At 42.1% G+C, this 27,872-nt stretch overlaps 1 protein-coding gene across 1 annotated transcript; it reads right to left on the minus strand.

The window, feature by feature from the left end:
* Positions 1 to 476: 476 nt before the first annotated feature.
* znf1035 (zinc finger protein 1035) lies at positions 477 to 27,771 on the minus strand. Its single transcript, XM_030102323.1, has 4 exons — positions 27,436 to 27,771; positions 24,274 to 24,375; positions 12,424 to 12,479; positions 477 to 10,078 (listed from the first exon to the last, which is right to left on the minus strand). The coding sequence occupies exon 4, from the start codon at positions 10,035 to 10,037 to the stop codon at positions 1,050 to 1,052; it is 8,988 nt and encodes a 2,995-aa protein (XP_029958183.1). The 5' UTR covers positions 10,038 to 10,078; positions 12,424 to 12,479; positions 24,274 to 24,375; positions 27,436 to 27,771; the 3' UTR covers positions 477 to 1,049.
* Between the last annotated feature and the right edge of the window lie 101 nt (positions 27,772 to 27,872).

Consider the following 27,872-nt stretch of genomic DNA (forward strand, 5'->3'; position numbering starts at 1 on the left):
AGGGGCTGCTCAAATGGTGGAAAAGCACTATAAGTGAAATAATAATCAAATTCAGTAAAATAACTCACTGCAATATTATCACTTACTTTCACACTGTTAACTGTGTTTTTTTACATACCATTTGCCATTGCCACATGAAATAAGCTTGCAATACCACCCAAAAAACATGGCAAATGTGTACATGATTATTATTCAATCCATTTCCATCTTTCTACTGAGGACCCCTTTTCTAAAGATACTGAGGCACAACTAAATATAAAATAAAACACTTTGCACAATATCGATAAATTTCTTACTTCTAACTAGAAACATACTGTAGTTGCTCATGAGGCTCTCAAACCAAGAGTATTTATCAACACACTTTGGCTTAAAGTTAGACATTCTGGTGACATGAGGCAAATTTTTCTTTATTGGCCCTTCTACATTTTGAGATTTCCCCAAACTACCCCATAAACAAACAGTGCAGATTCTTTTTGTTGCTGATTTTATTCTTAAAATGAATGCATCAACACAAGTTTCCTAACAAAAGTAACAATCGCAAGTTGTGAAAACAATTTTCTTCAGAAGGAACTAGTAGATGTCTGTACAAGATACATTTAAAAAAAAATCCTTAACAGGAATAAAATGAAATGTACAAATTGGTCTACACTACAATTGCAGTATAGAAAATAGCAGAGAAATAAAATAACCACAGTCTATTTCACAAACTGTCAACAAAACTCTCCCAGACTATTCAAAAATGATCAGAAATCAGTCTGAATTCTGATAATTTTATGTTATATTTTCTCTGCATTCAAACAAAACTTACTTTTCCCAAACATTTATGAACATTATCAAAAAAAAATCCATGGTTACTTTGTTGTATGCAACTCCCACTATTAAAACCCAAAACAGGTATAATGCCATTAAAAGAAAAAAGAACAAAATGTCATGAGCCACATATACAACAGCATAAGGGTACATTAGGAGGCATAAGGCATGAAAAGGAATTCAGGATACTTTTGTTACAGTTCAGCCAGAAAAAGAAAGTCTGTGACATGTCGGAGCCATCAATGAGAGGACCCAGCATGAGTTTGTTGATGTTCCTCCAGTAGGTGAGGAAAAGCAAAGGCTTTGTCACATTCTGTACACTCATAAACCACCTCACCAACATGACTCTCCTGGTGCTGCCGAAGAAGAGACCACTGGCTGAATGACTTATAGCACATGTCACAGCGATAATCTCCAACCGCTCTCTCAGCATGCAGTCTCATATGTTCAGACAAATCCTGCTTCATACTGAAACGTGCGTTGCACTGACCACAGCTAAACCGTTTCGTTTGAGGCTGCTGTGTGTCTGAAACAGCAGCATTCTGACTGTGAATATGCTTGTGTCTGGTGAGGTAGCGCCTTCTGGCAAATGATTTTCCGCAAATCTCACACTTAAATGGCTTCTCGGCAAAATGGTCCATGTTTTGATGTTCCAAAAGGCTGCTTTTGGAAGAGAACTGCTTTGAGCAAGCAGGGCAGTCGTACAACTCCTCTCCTGTAACATCAACCTCCTCTTCCTCATCTCCTTGATAGTAAGTATGACTTGATGGCTTTGAGAAGCTGGTCCCCACAGCTGTCTGCCATCGATGGGAGCAATTGTGTTTGTGTAAGGCATCATACCCTGAAAAGCTCTGACCACAGTCTGAGCATTTTACTGCAGCAGCTGGAGTCTGAGGAGAGACCCGATGGCCTTCCTCTTTTTTCTCAGTATGAGTCCTTTTTTCACATTTATACGCACCATCTGGATGTGTAGGAAAGTGGTAAATAAGTTCAATACCACTGGGAAAACACTTGTGACAGACTGGACATATGAAAGTAGGTATAGGTCCCTCACCTTCATCGTCACTTTCACGCTTGATTTCTACTACAATATCATCAGGGTTGTTAAGATGGCTGAGGAAATCTTTTGTCGAATAAAAAGTAGTATTGCACTGATTACATGGATATGCATCGCTCGAAACTGATGACAGGTGGGTGCTTCTGTGTTTTTTCAGATGAGATGCATGAAGAAAATGTTTATCGCACTCTGAGCAAGAGTACGGCCGCTCTTTTGCTGCCATGCAGCCATGCTCTGAGAGGCCCTCTGGATCTCTGAAACGTTCATGACAAACACCACAGCGATACTTAAGTTCCGTGGAGTATCCCAATGAGCTTTCCGAAACTTGACTGGGCTGGTCTTGTTCTGTCTGTGAAACTCCAGGTAGGGCGCGATCATGAAAAATGGTGTGGCTTTTCCGGTGTTCAGCTCTACTGCTCTTGGAAACAAACACCTCATTGCATATGTCACATGGGAAGTTGTCTTCCTGGTGGGTGAACATGTGCTCTGTGAGCTGGGATTGACATTTGAAACTAATGTGGCATTTGGAACAACGATAGGGATGAATTTTGCCATGACTTTGTTTGTGTTTACGCAGTGCAAACAGAGAAACAAAGCCCTTACCACATGTTGGACACTGGAATTCAGACTGGTGCATTCTCTGATGCTGCTGCAGTTGGGATGCCTGAAAAAAGCACTTGCCACACTCTTCACATTCATGTGGTTTTTCACCCAGGTGACACAGCTGATGATCCTCAAGGTTTTCTGATGTTGTGAATGTCTTGCCACACACATGGCAGGGGAAGTATGGTGCCATGTCAGAGTCACTGTCCCCACTACCAATATTTTCGTCATTGTCACTTTCACCGCTTGTATTGGCTTTGTTGATGAGTTTTTGCACGTCACTGTCTTTTGCTTCCAATGTGTTTTTGGGTTCTCTCTGCTCATTCATGTGCCACTTTTTGTAATGTCTTACTAGAGATCTTTTGGACGCATACATTTTGCTGCAGAATCGACAAGTAAATGCCTCATCCGCGTGTTCTTCACGGATATGATTGCATAAAGCTGGTCGTGTCAAAAACCGCTGATGGCACAGTTTGCAAGAATATGGTTTTTTTGGATCATGACAAGTCTTGTGATCTTCAAGTTCAGCCAAGGTGAAAAACATCTTGAAGCACTGAAGGCAGGAATGTTTCTTGCTAATTCCATGCATCTTCATGTGCTTTTCAAGATTTGCTTGGTTTGCGCAAAACCGGCCACATCTTGTGCACGTATTGCGCTTCTTTTCTTGCTCCTGTCTTCCATGGTCTTCAAGGTGACTTATGAGCATGAGACCATCTGTGAATGTCTGATCACATTCTGAACATTGATACTGCACTTCCTTCTTCTCTCTGTTGGGCTCCGCGTTTGCTTCTGAATCATCGGAGGAATCATCAGTTAAGTTATCTTTGCAGGAGAAGTTGGTCTGCAAAACCCCACTACCAGTGGTTTCAGATCTTTCTTTGAATACAAGAACAGAGTCATTCACTGCAAAATCCAATGTTGCTTTCAAAGGACCTTCTGGTTGTGTGGTCGTTAAATCATTTTTTCTACACTTTCTGCTGTGATTTCTGAGGAGAGTTTTGTTTGCGAAGCATTTTTTGCACATTGTACAGGTGAAGGGGTTATGATTCTGGTGTGTACGCTGATGACCGGCTAGTCCAGCTTTATTTGCAAAAGATGTCTTGCAGTCAAAGCAGAAGAACTTTTTGGGGACCTCACTCTCAAGTGGTGAACCTCGTTCACTGGTTACCAAGGCATCATTACCGACGCTTTCATCACAACTTTCATCCCCAGTGTCTTCTTTATCGTTTGGAATATTAGACAAATGTTGCTGAAGGGGAGCAGTTGACGCTGGTGATTCCGTTGTTTCCTGCTTGTGCGAAGCCAAAAAATGCTCTTGGAGTTGTGAAAAAAGCAAAAAATGAGAACTGCAGTACGCACAGGAAAAGCCTTTAGGTGGGCTGACAGTGGTGGATTGCCGAGTCCGTTTAGGGGGTGATGTGGATGGGCCAGATGTTGTTGTACAACTTTTTTTGTGATTTTCAAGCTTGCTGGAAGGGAAAAAGCTTCCACATCTGTCACAGAGGGTGGTACTTTCCTGCTCTCTCATGGTACATTTTGGAAAATGACGGTGCAAATAATCCTTCCTGATAAACGTCTCATCACAATACTTGCAGGAGTACGGCTTCTCTCCTGTGTGCAGGCGGATGTGCACTTCTAAGTGTGAGTTATTTGCGAAGACACGAGGGCAATAAGTACAGCCATACTTGTGCTTTTTGTTTTGGATGGGTTGGATCCTGTTTAGTATTCTGCTCATTCGAGGAAGATGTCCTGTCACATTTTCTGCCGCAGGATTAGTAGCATCAGGTGGAACAGCACTTCCTTGAATGGAGGATCTTCTGCACCTGTTTACCTTTCTGTGCTTTTTCAGAGATTTTTCATGGGAGAAGGCTGAACCACACCGTGAGCACTTATATAACTTTGCAGTATGGAACATGGTGACATGTCGAGAAAGTTTGGACTGAGCAGAGAAGCTTCGAGTACAGACCTCACACTCAAATGTGTCCTTTTTTTCAGAAGGCTCGTTGCCAAACCTAATTTTCCAACCCTTGCCCACATCATCTAAACTGATTTTGGGAATGCAGACTTCCAAACGTCTTTTCCTGCCCTTACAACGAGACTGATGCACTTTCAAATGATCATACCTTGAGAAGCAGCCATCACAGGCTTTGCAGCGATATGGCTTCACTTCATTATGAGTAAGAATGTGACGTCTTAGGGATCGTGCTTTCATGAAGGTCTTGGTGCAGAATTTACACTTATACTCTGCTTCGCTGTCAGCTTGAGAATGGCCAGCTGTCTTTTCAGCTGGAGGAATGTCTGATTGTTTATTCACAGCATCCCTTTTGGATTTTAACAGCCCATCTTTGCGAATGCCATCACAGAAAGCTTCATGCTGCATGCATGACGTTTGACTTCCAAATCTTTTACCACAGCGCATGCATGCATAGGGTTGTAAACCAGTATGTGAAACAAGATGTCTCAACTGGACTGATCTAAACCTAAATCTCTTTGGACAATGAGGGCATTTCAATGGAAGCAGCTTGTCTGTGCGGGACTGTGGAGTTGTTTCATTATCATTATCATCATTATCAACATCAGCATCAACATCCTCGTCATCTTTGTCTGTCTGTGAAGTGCATTCAATGGAACTTTCAACAGGGGACAATAATAAGCTGTCATTGTTCTTGGTGATTCCAGGGCACTCAATTTGATGTTGCTTGATTTTATTAAATCCATAGTACTGCCCACAAGGCGAGCATAGCTGCAGTGCATTTTTCTTGTGGGCAATGAGATGATTTCTCATGCGCATCTTCTTGGAGAATGTCCGTGGACAAATGGAGCAAAAATACCGATTTTTTGTCTTCGTGGGTGTGGTTGTGGCAAATTGCTGGGGGGTGGATGAACATTTTTGGCTATGAAGTTTCAGGAACATGAGCCGATAAAACTGCTTTCCACATTGAGTGCATGAAAACGCTTTGTTTCCAGTATGTTGGAGCATATGTCGCAGTAAGTACTGGCGACAGGCAAAACCCTTTTCGCAAAACGGACACCGATTTGAAGAAGACCTCGATATATGTGTTAGACAGTGTTTCCTGAGCGTCTGAGCGTCATCAAATTCTTCGTTGCATAAAGAACAACGCAGCACATCAGAGTTTGTTTGCTCCTGCGATTCCAATAATTGCTCTGGCTTTGAGGATGGTGTTTCATCAAGTTGAGATGCTTTATTTTCTTTGTGTTGGTGGGTAGTGAGATGTCTCAGGAGATATACTGGGTACTGGAACTGCTGTGGGCACTCTGGGCATTTGAGCAATCCTTTTTGAGGATGCTGGCTTCTGTGCTGGATGAGTTCCCCAATAGTAGGTAGAATTTTTCTGCACACAGTGCACTGTATCTTTTTCTGGTGAACTCTTCTGTGACCAATCAGATGGTTACGTCTCTTGAATCCTCTGCCACATTCCAGACAGGAGTATGGTTTTTCACCCCGGTGCCTGACTTGATGGTTCTTCAGTGATTTCAATGAGCTAAAAAACTTTCCACAAAACTGACAATCCAAAACAAGACGTCTGTTTTCCTCAGTTGATTTCAAACTGTCTTCACTTTCTTCAGTCTTTGTACTACTTGATAAAGTCGGCTTTGATGGGACAGAAAAAACTGATTTCCTGTATCTGATCATTTTCCCAGAAAGTTTGTATAACTCATGTTTCTTTTTGTGTCTGTATTTCCCGGAAGCATGATAGAAAACTGCTGGGCAGAGACCACACTTGTATCGTGGCTCAGATTTGGCTGGTGAGGTTGGGAGTATGTGTTTTTTCTGTTCATTTTCTTTGGGCTGTGTTTTCTGTTTATGATCCTGTGGCAGTATTTTTTGTCCATTGCCTGTTTCCTGTGTAATGGGGATTTCTTTGTCTTTTGCAAGTCGACTAAGATATGCTCGCAGGCAAACGGTGTTAATGTGTCGGTATCGGTTGTGTGGTAAACTGAAAGTAGCATAACACAAGGGGCACTGATAATTACCATTAACTTTCCTTTTGCCGCCATATATTGCATCTCTGACACAATCACGCAAGTGTCGAGCCCTGTTGTAGGAGTACTTGAAAATCCGAGGACAAAGAGGACATTTGTGTTTTGTCGTTTTGATGTCGTGCTTCCTTTCACTGGCAAAATGTTTTAACAGCATTGAAACGCTCCTCATATTGTGTACAGCATAGCGGTGCTTGTTCGCCTTTGCAACAGAGGGGTAACTTCTGCCACACATATAACATTGAGTTGTTTTGGCAATGTCAACAAGCTTCACAGAACATTTCCGAATCTTTGCAAATTTGTTGTCTTCGACTCTATTCTTTTGCAGTGGCATTTGATTTTTGCTGCCAACAGTGCCAGAATTTGCTTTACGAAGTAAGGTCTGCTTGCATCTCCCCGGAACTTTCTTGTGTTTGGTAAGAGCACAAGGTTGTGAAAAATACACACCACATCCATTACACCTAAATGGTGTTTTGCCAGTGTGAATTCGCATATGCTGGATAAAAGGCATTATTCTTGAAAATCTTTTCCCACATTTATCGCATTTGTGGCGGCCAAGTTTTGTTTTCTGTTGCTGCTCTTCATCAGCAGAGATCTTCATTCGTTTCCTGATTATGCCACACTCATGTTTTTTAGTTTCCTCATTCCTGAGTTCATAGAGATTACAAGTCCTGCAAAATTGAACATCGATCATTGTATGGGAACAGTGATGGTGAGCAATCAGTCCATCTACATTTGATGTTGCGTGGGAGCACTCTGCACAATGATAAAACTCACGAGATCCATCTGTTGACTCCAAACTTGTCAATATCACAACAGGGTGAAGGAACTTTTCCAACTGTGCAGAGAACTTCAGTTGGGGTTCTTGTCGCTCTGAATGAAATTTGTCATTGTCACCATATCTATCTTCATCAAGCTCAAGCTCAGTTTCATCAGGGTCACATGAAGACTCTTCTCTTGACAGAGGTTCACCATATAGCGTGTCAGACACAGATGGTTCATCTGTGGATACGTTCATTTCTTCAGATGACTCTTGTGCATTTTCAGCAACATCCTCATGGGGACATGACGTTTCTTCTGCATCAGTTTTTTTGAACGAAAGGTCTTGATCAATGAGTGGTTTACATCCTTGTTCTGTCCATTCCATTTCTGAAAAAGAAGGTGTCTCTGTGCTGGAGGCATTCAGTTTCAAGCAGGTTTCCAAACTTCTGAAAGCACCTAGTGAGTTATCTTTTGTCACTGAAGTGATAGCATCTGGTTCTGCCATGGAGGGTGTACTTGCTCTCTCAGGTTCTGTTGAAATTCCAGTGTCATTTGTATCTGGTGTGATTGGTTCTTTCATAGAGGTGGTACTTGATCTCTCAGGTTCTGTTGGAATTCTGGTCTCATTCGTATCTGGTGTGACTGCTTCTGCCATAGTTGGTGCACCTGCTTTCTCAAGTTCTGTTGAAATTCTGGTCTCATTCATGTCTGGTGTGACTGGTTCTTTCATAGAGGCGGTACTTGCTCTCTCAGGTTCTGTTGACATTCCGGTCTCATTGGCATCTGGCGTGAGTGGTTCTGCCATGGACGGTGTACTTGCTCCCTCAGGTTCTGTTGACATTCCGGTCTCATTCGTATCTGGCGTGAGTGGTTCTGCCATGGACGGTGTACTTGCTCTCTCAGGTTCCGTTGACATTCTGGTCTCATTTGTATCTGGCGTGAGTGGTTCTGCCATGGACGGTGTACTTGCTCTCTCAGGTTCCGTTGACATTCTGGTCTCATTCGTATCTGACGTGAGTGGTTCTGCCATAGAGGTGGTACTTGCTCTCTCAGGTTCTGTTGACATTCCGGTCTCATTCTTATCTGGTGTGACTGGTTCTGCCATGGAGGGTGTACTTGCTCCCTCAGGTTCTGTTGACATTCCAGTCTCATTCGTATCCAGCGTGACTGGTTCTGCCATGGACGGTGTACTTGCTCTCTCAGGTTCCATTGATATTCCAGTCTCATTCGTTTCTGGTGTGACTGGCTGTATGCAGGATTCTAGGAGGATACCGTCCTTCTGCTCATTCTTCTGACTGGAATCCTGATTGGCAGATGAGGTTGTGGTGTTCTCCTCTAATGAAATAGTAGTTTTTGTTTCTTCACTTACATCTATGCCTATTCCGGGTTTAACGACACTGTCATTTACGAAACTGGGTTCACTGCAGTCTGTCTTTGCGGTTTCTTTTGTCTTTTGTTCTTCCCCAGCCAAATCATTGAAAGGACGGAGATTCGCATTGGTGTCCGAGTTCTGCCACTGTAAGGAAGACTCGACACAATTGGACACAGCTCGATTCTTACTGGCAGGGATTCTTTCAGACACACTTTGACAAGTATCACCTGAATCTGGAGAAAGACTATCCTTTGTGATCCCTGCGATGCTACATTCATGTTGACTGTTGAGATTTGTGTCCATGCCACAGATTTTGTAGGTCAAACTATCTTCAGAAAGACTTGTAACATTTTCCTGCCTCAGATGACTTTCAGAAATCTCATTTTTTAAGAAACACAAGGCATTCTTTTCTTTCATGGGGACCTCATTTTTAGTTTTCTCCACATCGCTTTTGTTATGGTCATCTGCCACGCTGTTTAGATGCTTGAACTCCTGATTTTCTGAGTCAAGTTTCTCTTGCATTACTTCATCTGAAAGATTCTTCTCCTCAGTTGGAAGGGTAGTTGGAGTAGTACTAGTCATCTCAGCATCATCTGCACATGCAACTTTTTCAATCATGTTTCCTTGCCCACGTTCCATGTTTCTTGAGATGTCTGAACATTTATCTTGGGTAAAAGCTCTGATTTTTTTCTCTTGTTTTCGACCATAATCGTTTTTAACATGTACAGTGTCAAACTTTTTAGTTGTCATGTAAGAGGTAGCACCTGACTGATCTTTCCCTGTAGAAGATTCAACTGTATTTCCCTGACTGTGCATTTTGTTTTGTGCCCATACGTCATTTCCTGATTGGATGGTTACATCAGTCTCTGAAATGGAAGGACTTACAGCGGGAAAAGTCATACTACCAGTGTGAGTTGAAATCCAGTCTGATGAAGTGTTTTCTGGAGGGAAATCCGTTTTAGGTTTACCCGTCACATAGTTACATGATGGTTTAGCTTCATCTGAGCAACTGCTGACATCCGAGTAGTTCTCAAGAAACGACGTAGCTGCTGTTCCACATTCTTGTTTAAAACCTATATCTTGTATTTCTGAGGTGTGGAAACCATCTGTGGCATAATCCGGCATATCACTTTTTGTGCATCTTTGAAAGTAACGTTTACCTGTGTGTTCACCAGCTTGCCAATGTGTCTCACTACTGTATCTCTGGTAAATGCAGTCTGAGCTGGGATTTGAAATCCCAGGATTTGGGTAATAGTTTGTGCAGTAGTTTGAGTTGTTTAAATGGTGTTCATGTGACGTTACTGGATTGGAAAATTCCTGTCCAATAAAGTTCGAAAAGTTTCCTTCTGTGTCTGATGTTCTCCTTAAAGCGCCACGATCCGATGACATAGGTGGGAGGTTCCGATAGTATGAGTTCCATCCGTGAGCCATTATCAGCGAAGACAGGAAACTGAAGCTTAGAGTGCCTAGTCCTGAAAGCAAACAAGCAAAGACAGTTATTCAACTACTAGACAATGAATGTGTGCATTCTAAGTTTTTTGTATCTCAAAAATGAATCCTTATGTCCTCTTTGGATAGAGAATAACCAAAATGCAGGAGCTACAGTGCTGACAGGAACTAGCAGTAAAGATCACGTCAATCCAATATTTGCACACAACTCCATCATATCTTAAAGAGCTGTTATTCCCATATTACTGTTGTCAGTAGGAGGCAGAGCTTTCATCAGTCGGGCTCCTCTGGTGTGGAATCAGCTCCCAGTTTCAGTTAGGGAGCCTCTCACCTTTATTAATTTCAATGCTAGGCTTAAAATGTTTCCTTTCAATAAAGCTCAGTTAGGGCTGGTTCAGACAACCCTAGTTCATTATGTCGTTAAAGGTGCAATAAATAACAAAATTACTATAAAAAGCACTAAAAAATAGCCATAGTTATCACTTGTAATTGAAGAAACGTTCTCTTTAAACAATTTGTCTTCTCCATCAACATCTTGGTGAAGTCTTATTCCTTTAGAAAAAAAAAAATCCAAATGCAACAAAACTCTCCCAAACTGGCAATGTGCACAATATCCTCCAAAGGGGAGGAGCGGATTGGAGTAAGAAAGTTATGCGAGTTAAAGTTATGTGTTACTAATTGAACCTTTAACTGGTTTTAGCAGGAGAAGACAACTGGGGGCCTCCACGACCGACGTCTTGTATGTTTTCAGTTTCTCCAAGTTGCAACACACTTGATTTCAATAAGGGGCTTGTTATTGCGCTTTTTTTATAAGCTTGATGAGGACATCAACATCCGATTGAGGTGTGCTGAAGCAGGAAGAGGGCTAAAACATGCAGGACTGAGGGCCATAAAGACCAGGGTTGAGTAGTCCGGATTGAAAGGATAAGTACGGTTTAAACAGTTTTCATGTTATATAGAATGAAGTAGAACAATATACTCACCCAGAAGGCTTTTCAGATCCAAACAGTGCTTCGGGAGAAGTTTAGATCCTAAATCGAATGGCGCACATCTGTATGCGTCTAGCAGACAGGGCATCGGTAACGCCGCTCCAAAAACGGCTTTAATCGTCCAAAAATTCATCAGTTTCACCAATATTTCATCATGGTCTGCACACACCTCTCCTCCACGACAGCCCGGTGCCGAGATTGTTATATATGCAGATATATGTTCGATCTGAATTTACAACTCGGCGCAGTTAAGAAGTGCATGCATATCTAGACATTTACATCTAGATATCTATGTCTATATGTCTAGACAGTAGTGTGACGTAAGCGGGAGCTACGGAAGCCGCAGTGTTGTTGTGTGTGTGTTTTTTCGACTGCTGATGCTAACGCATGTTTCTGATACCTGCTCTTGGAATAAACATCCTCACGCTGCCAAACACCTCTGGACTTCTTTCAAGCATATTACAAGGATAAATGTTTTGGTTGTTTTGTTGACCTCTGAACTGAAAATTTTGTTTACAGCTGTCGCGCACATGTGCAGTACGGCTCATTGTTTCCGGGGCAACCTGAGGCACGCGGTGCTTTTTTTTTTCCAGTTTACTGTAAAATGGACGAATATCTGTCAGATGAAGATGTTGTGGACGAGAACTTTGAATATGAAGGGTTTCCTTACAGCTTCGAGCGAGAATATACAGATGAAGAGTTCATCGAAAGGCGAGCGCAGAGGCAAAGAGAAGAACGGCTGGCCAGAGACGTACTGCGCATGCGTGCTGCAGCCGTAAACAAAGATTTCAGTTCAGAGGTCAACAAAACCACAACATTTATCATGCGACACTGGACTGTTGTGGAGGAGAGGCATGAGTGGACAGTGATGAAATATTGGTGAAACTGATGAGTTTTTGGACGATTAAAGCCGTTCTAGAAGCGGCGTTAGTGATGCTCCGTCTGCTAGACGCATATGGATGTGCGCCGCTCGATTTCGGATCTAAATTTCTCCCGAAACACTGTTCGAATCTGAAAAGCCTTCTGGGTGAGTATATTGTTGTACTTCATTCTATAAACAACGTGAAAACAGTATAAACCGTACTTATCCTTTAAAGTAAACCTTTACGACAAATAAGTTGGCCTACAGACCAGGTGTAGGTGAGGCAATAATCAGGCTCTCATTACAATTGGGTGTGTGACCTAAAATATGCGTGACATTGGCTATCCTTGCCCGGGAGTTGCCTTCCTTTGCCATACACCTTCAACAAGCACATTACTGGGACCAAGTTGGAAAAAGAAACAAAAACATCTCCTGCAGTTTTATGAAGGGGAAACAAATGTGTGCATTTTTTTCTGATAACAATTCACAACAGAAACCAAATAAAAGCTTTATTTACCTGGTAGTTCATATGTCGATCAGCATCAGAATCCCAAAGACATCAACCCCATTTGCCTGTAGAAGAGAAAAAAAAATCACCATTAAACACAGGAAACTTTGTTTCGGCGAGGCGAAAGAAAAAAGCAGTTTCTTTGGTTACTGCACAAGAGTAGGCATGAGCTGAAGCTTGTGTTTCTATGTAGGACCTTTGCTTGCTTGGTCAAAGGTACTTTTCCCCTGTTAGTACCATCCAGAATGCATATTTGGTGCGGACCACAACGCAATTTTGTCACATTGTAGTTTATGCACTGCAGCTTCCTCTTCCAATGAGTGCAGCAAGCATTTTGAATTATGTAACACGACTTTTTTTCGTTGGCAACATTGCTCCACAGGGAGATTTAGGCCAATTTCTATCACGTTTATTACGATAAAGCATATTCTTTATGGTTCTTATGAGTTGCTGATTGTTGGATGATTTTGAAGTTGTTAAGTCAAAAAACAATAGGGATGAGGCAACTAATGAGGCATTAGATTCTTGCAAATTCTGCTGCTGTCAGTCTCAATGTAGATGGAGTATACAATTTGCAAGTTTGACTGTTGAGTTGCAACTCGACTAAATGTAAATCAGGGTTTCATTTACATTGAGTCTGTTCTTACCCATTTGGGCTTGAAGATTGCTAGAAAAATCCCTCTGTCAGTTCTTTTTTTGTCTTAAACTGTAAGCATTTTATATTTATTGAGTAGTATAACTAAATGTGCTACTAGTGAAACCATGAAATGGTCAACAGTAAGCTGACATTTTAAATTGGGAAGTATTTTTATGATTTCTTTCCTATGGTGTCATGGTTCATTCCCATAAACAATTTGGAATTATATCAATCAACAACAAATACGGAGTCTGAAGGACAACAGAATAATGGCCCCGATTTATCTTCAACACAGTAAGCTTTATGAATACTTCAATTACCAGTTTTCACTTGGATAACTTCGAAATCTCATTTAAAAGATGCTTTCAACTAAAACTCCTGCTGGAACACGATGACCACACACCTCATATTGTGTCAGTCACACTTTGGCTACCAAGACAGCTCTAGTCCATCATGCTAACAACATGGAGAAGAGTGGCTCTCCAGGGCCAGACACCCCTCCAGTTATGAGATCTGGACAGCACATTCTAATGACACACAATTGAGTTGAGATCTATAACAAGTATCGTCTTCCTCAAATCATTCCTGACACATTCTTTCCTCTGTGACAGGTCAAGTTATCCAGCAAAAAGTATGTAGCTACTGAAATGATGGTTCCGATGATGCTATATGTCAAATTGGAAAAATCAAGGAGAACACTGCTGAAAACATCTACTTTCAAGAGTACAATGTGGTGAGACATGTTCCCAGTGAGTGATGTAAATACACTAGGATGCCCACACCAATGTTAAAACAAAACAAACAAAATAAATAAATAAAACACAGACTTAAGGCCAACAGTAAATATGCCAATGGATACGGACAGAACCATTTGTTTCTTGACTGCATTCATTCCATGCATTGTTTAATACGTATCCCACGGCTTGTGGATGCACTTCAAACAGTTTTACCATTGATGACCGTGGACAGTGGCCACAAATGGGCCCAAAAATACTCTGTTTAATCGGATTGTAAGGTGAAGACGATTGCAAATGTGTCATATATACACCAGAGTAGATCCCCTTCAGTCGGAGCGGATTGTATTTCGGATCTGATTGTACAAGGTAGTCTACGTTGATCGATAATCCACTCTGCGTCTCATAGAAAAGGTGCTTGACAGCAGAGTGGATTAAACAAGGGATTATTCATTCCGCTCATGCATTCCCTTGTACGTAGTGACATGATAATGTGCACAGTAAACGGGAAGCAGGAAAGTCATAAACAAGCAGAAGAGCTCAACAGTGGTTGAGAAACACTTTAATAAAAGCCCCGATAGTGCAAACACTGGACAGGCGAGATGGCGGAAAAGCGAGTGGTTCAAAGAGTTCCCTGGTAGACTACAAGTGGACGGTAACCAGTCGCATCGGCCCCAATTCAAGTTGGCCCCAAGCCAAGTTGGCCCCTGACCAACTCGACCTCAGCCCCCAATCAACTCGGCCCCGACGGCCCCGACTCCTGACCAACTTGGTCCCAACTAACTGAAAAAAAAATTTGTCTGGTGCGCCGCTGCTTTGGAACCGGGAGGAATCAAACACAAGCCTTTCACATACCTGTCAATCAAAAAAGGGAAGGGGCGGGCTAAAATAGCGCAACAGTCGTGATTCGGGGCCAAGCTGATCGGGGGCTGGGGTCGAGTTGGTCGAGGGCCGACTTGGCTTGGGCTGACAAGGTCAGGGACGACTTGGATTGGGGTCGATGTGACTGTAATCCCAAGTGGACTGCCCGGCAGGTGTACGGATTAACTGGTTCCCATGTTAACGAGTGACGGATTTCTGTGTAAACAAATGCTGGTAAAATCAGATGTTACAATGAGACTCACAAAAAGGCACTAAATGTATAGATTTACTGTAACTGTAGATAACCGACGTTAGCTCGAACGACTACAAGTTTCTGTTGAGTATACAACATCTGTTGGTCTCAAGTTGACATGGAAACCAGTTAATTCGAAACATCAGCAGGCAGAGTGGAGCCCTGGTGGACACACCAGGACGTGCTGCTCAGCGAGGCGGTGCTTCGGTGGGGGGAGCGCTCGCTCTTTAGGCAGCGCATCATGGAGAGGTTAGACCATTATTTGAACAGATATCCAGCAGATAAAAACACATTGCTAGGCACTGAGAACTGCTGGCGTCAAAGCAATGAGAGACTGTGCGCATGTCAGAGGACGCCGTACAATCCACTTCACCCAGGGCCCTTGTAAACGAGGATTGATTGTAGATTGCTTTATATGCAGTCTATGTATACAAATGCATTTGACATGACAGTTTTCAATCGGACTGAAAAAAACACCCATGTACATTGTGCCAGTGTGGTGCAGTACTGCTGCTGACCAGCCATTAAAAGGAACAAAGAGGACAATAGAACTGGAAAAACACTCTGAATGTGTGCATTGATGCCAGGATTTCCATGACAATATGTCACCTGGGAATTGATCTTGGCTAAGCCTCCTTCCCAAACACAATCGTGACAGCATTCGCCCATCAACTGCTCGGACTTGGACAAACCTTCTCAGCTCTGTTGAGAACCATTTGAGGTGACGACATTTTGTTGGAGCCCAGCTATTATTCAGGATGCACAAATGGTCAAACGATGTGCCTTGGGCACATGCAGCAGCAATATGAGGTATGTCAAAAGGATAAGCAACAGAGTTTATTTTATCCCATTTCCCAAACCCGAACAAAACATGGACAAGTCTCCTGTGGATTAAAATTTGTGGAAGACCACACAGCTAACTCAACACGGCAACAAGGATGTTGATATTCGTTCCAAAGTAAGCAGTAAAATATTGGCTATCTAGTCATTTAACATCAATCACATCACGCTTACAATAATGAGCTTCAATAAGCTAGCCACCGAGCTTACCCGACGAAAACTGATGTTTGCCACAGCCCCTGGTATCAACGCTGCTAGTTAATCAAGTAAGCTAGGTGGCCAAGTGCTGACTAACGCCTGTTGCGGTATTATGTAATCCCTATATGCTTGCTCATTTTTCCTGCTACCAATACAGCAATTTGGGAGGATAAAAAAAAATACATTTGCTTCCATCTCATGTAACTAATGAACAGCTACTATGAAAAAACTGCAAGTGGTGCCATTGCTAAAACTCATCTGTAAATTAATACAGCACAAACAAAAATCAAGCAACATTCAACCAGAGATAATTTAGTTGTGCAAAGAGGCCATGCTCATTTAAAAACAGCAAAAAACAATGACAGTACTAATACTAGTAAAGACAGGTCAGCTGGCCCTGCTCCAAATGCTGATTCAACTTACTAACCCTGCACCCACCAACAAAGGAGTAAGACAAGTTGACAGCCGTATCAGAGAGAAAAATCGAACAGGAAAGAAACGACCAGATGTATTCATTAAAAATGTAGTGGGAAGGTTAAAGGAACTTGATGAAACACGTCAAAAAGGATGGGGAGATTCAGTTATCACATTTCAGGGGAATGTTAGCACTTCAAATGTGATGCTTCCAGAAGCAGAGATTGTGAGAATCAGTTGGACCATAATAATGTCATGACCAAACATGCTGCCCCATTCTGGAATGTCTACAAAAGTCTGAATGTGCACGCAAAGAGGCTCTGCAGTAGTTCACACTGCAAAGAATACTAATCTTCCTGGTCAACAAAACTGGGATGTCACAGTAAAATCATTGGGGAAAAAAGGCTGATAATGAGACAGGCTAGTTGTGTTGCCCTGCAGCACAGACAACTACGCTCTTTGTATTTGTTGCTTTTCTTTTTATCATCACTTACCCAGATTCCAGACCTCTTCAAGATAACAAATAATGACCCCTTTCATTCGCGAGCTAATCCACTCAGTACCCTTCTGCTCTTGCCATTTGTTCTGATATGATCATTCTCAGGGCAAACCATTCTCCTTGTATAGTCACCACAGAAACTGTCAAACGGCTCAATCAACTGCTCCACTCTCAGTGACTCCTTGGTTTTGGGGTAATGGTTGGGAAAATAAAGTGATTTTTTTGCACAATAGCCTGCATCAAAAACTTTGCCGTCCTTAGATCTGCACTTAAGCATAAAACACACAACAAAATGTCTTCTCACAGTAGAAATAGAGAGTATTTAAAGTCAGGCAAGTAGGATTCTGAAAAAGTTTGGCAAGGCCTTGCATTTATGGGTTGATTCAAACTCAGACACCACCTAAGATATCAAGAATTGCAGAGTGGAAAATGAAGCTGTAAACGTCAGGAGGTACTTTTCTGGTGAGATTTCAAAATCTCAAAAGCGACTGTTCTGAGGTGGAGACAAAGAGTTTGATGACGATGAGGGACAGCATTGAATAAGCCATGGCACTGAGACCATTGTAACACAAAATCATCCAGTGACGACCGAAGAAGAAAAACTTAAAGGGGGGGTATTACCTGTTTTTTAGCCCTTTAGTATCAATCTACAGCACACTCCAGCAACAGCTTTGCACAAAGTTGGATGGTGAAAGCTGCATGTATCAAAACAACTTAAATCAAATTTGCCTCTGCATCACGGCTGCCTCAAATGACTGGAAATGAGTCCCTGTCTCTTTAAGAATCTCCTCATCCTAGCGACACGGCCCCCTCAGAGCGTCCATCTCCATGCGCATTCTCCGAGAGTGGAGAGTGGCGGGGGAGCGCGAGCTGTGCAGGAGGAGCTGTGCAGACGACGTCAGAGCTGGGGCGGAGCCGAGCATTATGAGCTGTGCAGCACCAAGCGTTTCAGCGCTCAACATGGCTGCCAGGGGGAGATTAAGGGATTGCTCAAATATGCGTGAATGGTTCAGGAAACAACTCCATGCGTCTTTTTAATGGGGAAATGACACTACAGAATTATACAAAGCTCACAAAAGTGGATTTTGCATAACCCCCCCCCCCCTTATGGCATGCTAGGGCAGGGCAAGATGGCAAAAAAAATATCAAAATGTATTTTTTTCATATTGCCTAAACCCAATTTCATCATCATCTTTTTTTGAGAATGCCACTTTTAAAGCATCTGGACTGAAAGCTCTAGAAACCAGAGAAATGTTCCACTGACATACATTAAATGAAGCAGATATAATAAGATCACCGTCTTTTTCGAGTAATAAGGTGCAATACCAAAGAACGTGTCAATAATAGCCTTGTGTTCATAGACAACACGTGCGGATTATAAGGTGCGCTGATAATAATAATGTAACATCAAGCGGTCTGATTAAAAGGAAGACGTGTTGGATTTCTTAATGCTGGTTTATTAAGTTACAGAACAAACCGTGGCCATAACCACACCAACACTACAGCAAAACAACAGTCTAACCTGAAGAAAAAAACTGCTTGAGAGGCTGCTCTATCTCTGCTTCTTAGATACATGCACGTACACACTCATGTCCTAGTCCTGCCTCTGCCCTCTCCCAATCATTCATGCCACAGTGGTGCATTCAGGTAACTTGAAAACATAGGAACTCACAGAACACAACCTACCAGTAAACTACAGCAAAGGTGCTACAAAAATAAGTACGGAAATAAATAAGGCGCATTACGCAACGTTGACAGGCACTATTGTGGGGTCCTTCTTCTTCTTTGGGATTTGTGTGTAGCTTGTGTGCCAACAGTCAAACTACCACCATCTCTCCTGGCGTTACCTTCTATCAGGACACACCACACCGCGAGGCTCCTGACTTACGGTGACCGTGAGGTTCATACATAAAGCGTACCGGATTATAAGGTGCACTGTCCATTTTTGAGAAAATTAAAGCATTTTAAGCGCCTTATATTCAGAAAAATACAGTAGTATAGAAAACTGTTGCAACGAATGAAGTAAATCTAAAATGACAGTGAAGTTGTATCAAGTTGTCAGGTTTTTTAAGGAGGTACAAATACAGGATACAAAATGAAAGAAACTACCCCCTCTAGCACACTGAAGAGAATCAACTTATGATGCTACAAGCACCGTGCATTTGCTACAAGTGTGTCGTCATTAATAACCATACAGATTAGCTAGTTGGAAGTTACAAAATAAAACACAAAACAACAATATTGTCACTAGCAATTTGTTCTGTCAAAAGTCGTTTTTTCTCATCAGCTGGGAAAACTGGGTTGGGTGGTTCTGCAATAAGTCAAGGTGCGAGTTTGTTATGTGACCTTTTTTCATTGCCACAACCTTCACACATTCAGAAAACTGGTTCGTCCGTGTGGATGGGCTCACCTTGCTCGATCTGTTTGAAGTCAAAATATTCCCACATCAGTGCAGATATTTGGTTTCGCAATCATTTTTTCCCCCTGATTTCTGCCACAGTAACTCTTGCCGCTCCTCGCTTGCTGTGTCGTGTCTGTGTATGCTAGCAGCCCCTCCCACCTCCATAGAGACAAAGATCCCAAATCACTAACAAGAGCGTTCACTCTGTTCCATGACGACACAAATGCACACAGGTGCCAAGACCAATGCACCTCTTGTTTGTCCAACCCGTTGGAGATGAGAGACGACGAAACTAATCATGCAAATTTCAGCCAAGTAAATGGGCAAACAGCTGATTTCAGTCAATGACCAGAAATCTATTGCAATGGAATTGCTCGATCACGATTGCCCAGCCCAAAAGCACGCCAGAAAAAAATGACACCAAAATTCTAAGACAGCAGTGTAGCACTGTGACCAATCATCAGCAAACGAGGTTTAATGAAGATCAACCTTTGCTAACTGACTTAGTTTGAACAGGTAAAGGCAAAAGAGTCAGTCGGAAAATGAAAAGCTCAACTTTGTTAGAAAACTTTCAAGTAAGAGTTCTAAACAGTCAACAGTAAGATTCATCAGTTCATCAAGTTCATCAGTGTCGCAGTATGCAGCAAGATTTAGCATCCAATGCTCTTGGGTCATCAGGTAATATCTGTCAACAGTTTGGGGCTGTTTTTGTTGTAATATCAGGCCGAGAAAAAGTCATATTGTGCCTCAATTTCTCCTACAAGCATGCGACTGCAGGAAGCTTCAGCATGTTCTACAAGGCCCATGAGATGTAAATATAACCACATATCTGAGGACTGAGCACTAATACTGCAGATTTTACAGAGGAGAGCAACATTGCTGAGTTAATGAAAAGTGCGTTGGAGGAGTGGGACATCATGGGCAAAAAATTGGTCATTGTCACAGACATCACCTCCAACACAAGCAGCACAGCTTGCCAGTATGTTACATTTGAAGCACTTTGTGCACACATTTAATTTGACTTCACAGTGCAGGCTCAAGCTTCCTGCAGTTACGTGCTTGTAGGGAAACAGAGGCAAGAGTTTTTGGCAAACCTGGTAAACCCAGTCATCCCTGTTGCTCGTCTTTCAAACGCAACACAATCAGAAAGTCACACCGGAATGCCCGAAAAATTAAGCATGTCATTCCAGACACCAATCCAGCTATGCAAACCAGCAAGATAAGTTACATACAATAAATGATTTAGAGTCAGTCTAGTTGCTTAGAGTGATTCACTCTGACGTTCTGGTCTCATTTTACTGTTTTTCCTGATTCTACCTCTGGTGTGAAGTCACCTTTTGAACACTGCAGAAAGCAGGGGCAACAAACTGGGTGACGAAGAGGAATGACAGATTCAAGAAATTGCATTCAACACTGCCCATCTGACTCATCATTCATCAGAATGGCACTGTTCACTGCTGCACATAAATAGGTGTGTGTATTTCATTTTCACGTGTTGCTGTCATCACCCTCTCACTGTTGTTTGCAATACACCCAGTAAATGGCAGTGCAGTTAAGTAGATGCTGCAAAGATGATTGGTTCTACCAAAATGATTTTATATAGATACTAATGTCCACGACAAAATCATGAAACACAGGACGAGGTAAACTGTCCTTTTGGATGGACTTCATGTGAGGTTTGTCTAGATGTTTGGAGTGGCGTGGAAGCCTTGTCTCAGACATGGGAAGGATGTAAATTTCAGGACACATGTATACAAGTGTACCTTTGAATTGGGGTGTTTTCGGCCTTTCAACAGTAGACACCCTCATTAAAGGTGGCCATCTACAGGGTGATCAAGCCTGAGCTTGTGTCCCATGCCCAAACATGAGAATTACTTATTCTTTTTTAAATGGTGCAACCCACAGGACTTCGCAAAACAGGGGACGTCCACTTCCCTGAGTCAAACCTAAAACTGAACGCAATGTGATAGACATCACTTGTATCCCACAGTCTTTCTTTTAAGGGATCTGCCATTTCTATTGTCTTCTTTGCTCTTTGCACAGGAGCTATACTGTTCAGCATTGCTCCAGTGGTATGATTCCCATTTGCTATATATCCACATGCTCCCTGGATCCGTACCAAATTATGCTTGTAATAAATCTAGAAGATGGATCGAGACTTTTGGCTCTTTTTTTATAACAGAATTTTAGTTGGATAGCATCCATCATGACTCTCCCTTTCTGGTAGTCTAGATTAAACACTGCAACACTCACACCTTGCCAAAATTCCATCAGAGGGTCTCTCACTTTTCTCAACTCTCAAGGACAGCAAGAATGAAGGCCTAAATGCTGGATGCTGAATACACAGATGGATACAAATGGAGCCTTCTGTCTGTCTTATACATCCATTACATGCATAATTTGGTTCGTATTCATGGGCCTTGCGGATATGTAGTAAATGGAGTACAAACACTGACTACAGTAGGGCTGCGTTTTGCATTGTAGCTCATATTCAACCAGCAAAAGGAACAAAGACGTCAACTGAACTTGGAAAACAACAGGACTTTAAAGACAACAGTACTTCGAAGATGGCTCAAATCGTTCAGGAAATATTCTTTTTCCCCTCTGTGACAGGACATGTAATCCAGCGAAAACTAAGTGCATACATTATCAGTCAAAGGTTTGGACACACCTTCTTATTCAAAGTTTTTTGTTATTTATTTATCACTCTGGTCCAGCTCATCTCAAACCATGTTGACGAGTTTTAGGTCAGGTGATTGTGGAGGCCAGGTCATGTGGCGCAGCACTCCATCAGTCGCCTTCTTGGTCAAACAGTCTTTGAACAGCCTGGAGTTGTGCCTGAGGTCACTGTCCTGTTCAAAAATAAATAAATGTCTAACTAAATGCAAATTGGTGGTTCAGTGGGCCTTCAGTTTAGAATAAACCCTTGAAAATATCACCCAGCAAGGCACCCCCACACCATCACACTTGCTCCTCCATTCTTCACGGTGGAAACCATTCATGTCCAAACTATGCACAAAGAAACGGCAAGTGGAACCAAAGATCTCAGATTTTGACTTATCAGAACAAAGCACAGATTTCCATTGGTCTAATGTCCATTCTTAGTGCTTCTTAGCAAATCTCCTCTTCTTGTTACTTTTCCTTAGTAGCAGTGTATTAACAGCCATTTCACTTTAAAGGGCTGATTCACATCTCTTCAGAACAGTTAATGCTAAAATAACTCTGTGTGGCATTTCTCTGGGTTCCAGTCTAAGGTGCCACTAACTTGTGATTCCCGAGGATGGTGACTCGGATAACGTTATCCTCAGCAGGAGCAGTGACTGTTAGTCTTTCTTTGCTGGGGCAGTCCTCATGCGAGGCAGTTTCGTCAGCGCTTCATGGTTTTTGCAACTGCACTTGAAGACAAATGTAGTTTCGGCAATTGTCCAGACTCCCTGGCCTTCAGTTCTTTAAGTAATGATGAATTTTCCTTTCTCTTTACGTAGCTGTTTGGTTCTTGCCATAATAGTAATCTTAACAGCTGTCAAATAGGGCTGTCAGTCATGTACCAACCTGTCTTCTGCACAACACAATTGATGGTCCCAAACCCATTACAAAGACAAGAAATTCCTGCAAATGAACCCTGACAAGGCACGCCGGTGAAGTGACACCAGATGACTACCTCATGAAGTTCATTGAGAGAAGGCCAAGTGTTTGCGGTGCTGCCAACAAAGTAAAGGCAGGTTACTTTGAGGTATCTAAAATATAAAACATGCTTTGGGTTATTTCACAATTTTTGGTTTGCTATATAGTTCCATGTGTTCACTCATAGTTTTGATAACTTCAACGAGAAACTCTGCTGGAAAAGTCAAGGAAATAAAGAAAAAAAAAACCTTGAATGAGAAGGTGTTTCCCAAGTTTTGACTTATATATGTACTGAAACAATTCTTAAAGGAGTCGTCACCTGGTATTCCTATGAATCCAGTCTCCCTTAAATCAACTTCAAATAAATTCTTAAAATTTATCAGGGAGAAAAAAAAAAAACAACACTCACTCTGAACCCTGAACGTTTTTCATACCAAACCTCTCTCTTGCGAGACTTGCAGGATTTTAACTGGCCCAGATATTTATTGTAGTGATGCCAATGGGAGTGAGTTGATTTGCTGCAGGAAAGACGGAGCCTGAATGGCAGTTGGCCCAGTATCTGCATGCACTGACAACCTGACTGGGCTGTGACTTACACAATTCAGTCTTTTCTGTATGAAACACAACACCAGCCAGTTTACAAGTACTTTCATGGCTGAATGCAGAGGCACCAAAGCTGGTGAATATTCATATCTCAAAAATGATCACCCGGAGCCCATCACAACAACAGCAACCACAAGAGAATATTTGGATATTGTGATGTTGGAGTAAAACCCCGGTTGACACAAGTGGCTAACATCACTGCTGACGTTAAGAAAAAACAATCGTGACAGGCCGTCAGCTGCGATGGCTTGTCTGAGAGCAACAGTAACTAAGGAGGGGTGGGGTTTATCCAAAGGTCCATTGCACACTTATTAAAACTTGTGATATCTGTGGAATTGTCCAATTGTCCAGCCTAAGACCCACCTGTGCAATTATCCTGCTGTTTAATCAGCCTCTTGATATGCCACACATGTGAGGTGTACCGACTATCTTAGCAAAGGAGATGGACGAGCACAGATTTAGACATATTTGTAAACAATATTTGAGAGGAATAGGCATTTGAGTACGCAGAAAGTTTTTGATCTTTTGAGTTCAGCTCATGAAAACTGGAGGTAAAAAAAGTGTCATACTTATATTTTAGTTCAGTGAAGATATGGGAGCTTCAAACACTTTAGCTCCTTATGAGGGCTGTTTTTAAACTTGACTTTTAACACCCAAGTTCCAGAAATACAGCAGACTATGCTTCTGCAAGTGCCAACTTTGAGAGAGTAACAGTTTTGGACAATGCAAAGCCAGGAGAAGACAGGAAAAACACAATAAGACCAACTGTGGAATAAAAAAAGACAGCTGTCTCACCTTTTCTTAGAAGATTTTGCAGTTGGCAAATGACACTTCTATGGCTGCTCCGATGATTTTAGGCGATACCCACACTGGGCTTACTGGTGCAATCCCAACCACCTGGGAATAACAGGAAAGAGATTGTCAGGCAGAAAGGAAAAAAAATCGCTTCATGATTTGGAAGAGCAACATAATTATTAGAGGTGTTGAATTTGATCGTCTCTATGATGCATCTTGATGTGGACATGGACAATTCTGCATTGATGCAATGCAAGAGAGCACAAGCAATGTCAGCAGCATAGATATGTGTTTGATGAGAATGACCAAAGTTAGACAGACTGTAAATGATGTTCTGTCAAAATGTCAAGAGGAGGCCAAAGCCAGTTCATACAACATCAACAGTTTAATCGCAAATGACATTTTGACCAGCAGAGTTAACCTGATGTCGCTCATTAGTTTTAACTGCTCAACATGTACGCAACTCCAAGCCATGCTACATACACACTAAACAGTTTCAGAGCTCACACACCAGAGATGCTACATGCCACAGATGATTACAGGAGCTGTATCATGCTTTTCCGAGCCTGCCAAAGTCAGGCACAGGCAATAATAGGCTATTTTAATTGTAATTCTTTCTGCCATGTTTTCAACACAGAAGGCCAAACAACTCAACTTCACTTGTACTGTTGTAAATACTAAAAACATGTCCAAAAATATGCTAGGAAATTGATTTGTACCCCTAATATGTCCCCCAGGTGTGACTGAGTGCGTGCATGTCTGTGTGTGGTTATTTGTCCTGTGATGGACTGGCGACCTGCCCTCACCCCGTGACCCTGCCCAAGAGGATGGATAGATGGATGGATATTACAGTTGGAACCAAATATTCATTGTGGAGGTATCCAGTGGGATACACTGGAATAAAATAAACTTAACACACACAGACACACACAGACACACACAGACACACACAGACACACAGACACACACAGACACACACAGACACACACAGACACACACAGACACACAAAAAATAGTATGCCAGTTCCATCTACATATATTGCACTACTTTTCATATGTCGTTTTGTGACATCAGCAGGGCTGGGAAGTAACGGATGACATGTAACGGTGTTACGTAATAAGGATATAAAAAATGTAATTGTAATCTGTTAGAGTAAATAAAAAATATGTAATCTCATTACAGGTATATCTGATGAAAACACGGATAACTGAGTGGGATTACTTATGAAAATCAGACAGAATATTACAGAATTACAACAGACATAAACATCATATACAGACACTGTGACACTTTACGGCACAAATTGCAATACCACCATAGATCTATAAACAATAGATGCCGTAGATATATAAAGGATAGACGCCGCATCGACCGCTATTTTGGAGCAGCCTCCTGCTCTACTGTTATATGTTTAACCGTGAATGAAACAACCGGCTTTGCCATGGATTTTACCACCTGCTGCTGGAGCCATGGCTGCTCTCAGCGAAAGAAACTCATTCTTTGGCTGGAAATTTAGACATCATTTTGTATTTAAGTCAGACGAGGCCCAGAACTTCTCTGTACAATACAAATTTTTCCTCCCAGCTGTGAAAATGCTCTCAACATGCAGGGACTCATCAAACCTGAAGACACATCTACAGGTATGAAACACACCTGAACTCACAGTGAAGCTAAAGTGTTATCAGCATGCAAACCCGTCAGTAACTGCAGCCTCACCCGGCTGGACTCAGAAAAATCTGATGAAGGCAATAATATTTTCATCCTGTATGGTGTATTTATTGGAGATTGCATGTTACCTTCTGTCACTGAGGAATGAATGACCTCTGAACTCTTGAGAAACTATTGTGCATGGCATACCAGAACACAAAATACTGCTCCTCACTACAGCAGTACAGCTACACATCATATTGAGTATATAACTGTCTTTTAACACTGTCAATAGGGCTCCTGGTGCTGCTGCTGTTCTGTAGAACTACTAGAGGAACACGGTTTGAACTGATGGTGCTGATCCTGAATCAGAAAGAAAGTCAGATTCTAAGTAGGTTAGAGGATGTCATGTTGTTTTTATTAACTGGGGCTGACTGCACAGAGTTGAGCAGAGTTCATAACATTAAGAACATTTTGAGTTTGCTGTGTGTAGAGTCATCAATATGCCATAAGGTTTACAAATTGCATGTATCTGTTTTTCTTTTTATGTTTGCTGGTGAAGTAATCTAAAAGTAGCTAAAAGCAATCTGGTATGTTAGATGTATTTTAAACTATGTTAACCTCTCCAACTTTACTTTAGCTCGGTGAAAATAAAAATGAAAGTGTTATTTTAATGTTATCATTTGTAACTAATTAGATGTAATGTTGAAATGTAACACAAGAATTACGAACTGAAGTCCACATGCTCATTTGCCACTTTATCACAAACACAAAAGGTCTTCTGTGGCCCAGTACAGCAGATCAGTCATATGAAGCACTGAATTTAAATGTTATTCAACAGCTTTTAAAATATATGTTTCCTGTCAGAAGGCTGAATTTTGCTCTGATGTTGACCTGAATTATATTAAAATGTGTTTGTAGTATACTGAGCACACAATTAACAAAGAAGCTGTTAAGCAGAGATGCTGCATGCATGATATTATTGGACTAGGGCGTTTCTTTTGTTAATATTCAATACAAAATAAATGTACTTTATTTATTAACAACTAGTTTGAGTAGTTTTAATTAAGCTGTAATGCCACTTGAGACTTTCAGTGTGTATAACACAATGCACACCAACAAGTACACAAAAGTGATCAGGTTCATAAAATACATGCACTTATAAAGTCGGTGCATGATCTGCATGGTGATCTGGACTTATTGGATAAATTACAGTATTCCTCCGTGGATGGTGACGACCTGGAAGCTGTATGGCCCCGTCCTGTCAGTGTGGTTTGTAGCTTCCCTGCACTGAGGACGGCAGATCAGAACGAAACGGAAACATGCAGCCTCCTCGATCACATAATAAACAAGCCGAGCAGCGGTGCTGTTTGAAGCTGCAGCCACGTGCCTCTTAATTTCACGTTAAGGGATGATCGCATGGACGTTAGCTTCCGTGCAGCCTAGCATGATGCTAGCTGCTAGCGCCCGTGGCTAAAGGCTGAGCTGCAGCTTGTTTTCTCGGGATCTCTTACCGGATCGGGACTCCGTGTCCCTCCTGAGTGATTCCCAGCCGGCTCGTCTTGAAGCGGGGGTGTACCGACTACATGTTTCGCCTTCGAATAACCACCGAAGAGCTGCCGTTCACAGTCGTCCCATTCCCTCTTTCTTTGCAGATTTACAAAGAGAAAGCGATGGTCCTCCTCGCCGATGTCTTCCGTCGCTTGGGGGGAATACCGCCAGGAGACTCTTTCTCCGGGTGGTGTGATGGTGGTGGTGGTGGTGGTGGGGGGGGGTGTCGGTGAATATCCAACCTCTGCTTTCGGCGCGCGCGACGTGCACTACACTGCCCGCCGCGCTCCGGATCGCGGCGCTAGACTCAGACTCGCCTCCATTGTCTTTATTTGCGCAATTGCGGGACAATGCGCCCGAAATTCTGCGCACGTTACACAATGCCGTGCTGTCAGCCAAT

The sequence above is a fragment of the Salarias fasciatus genome, chromosome 11 (assembly GCF_902148845.1).
Source record: "Salarias fasciatus chromosome 11, fSalaFa1.1, whole genome shotgun sequence".
Classification (NCBI taxonomy): domain Eukaryota; kingdom Metazoa; phylum Chordata; class Actinopteri; order Blenniiformes; family Blenniidae; genus Salarias; species Salarias fasciatus.

What these genes read in the sequence shown, in the direction of transcription:
- znf1035 (XM_030102323.1), bottom strand. Translation starts at nt 10,037, where the DNA reads ATGGCTCACGGATGGAACTCATACTATCGGAACCTCCCACCTATGTCA.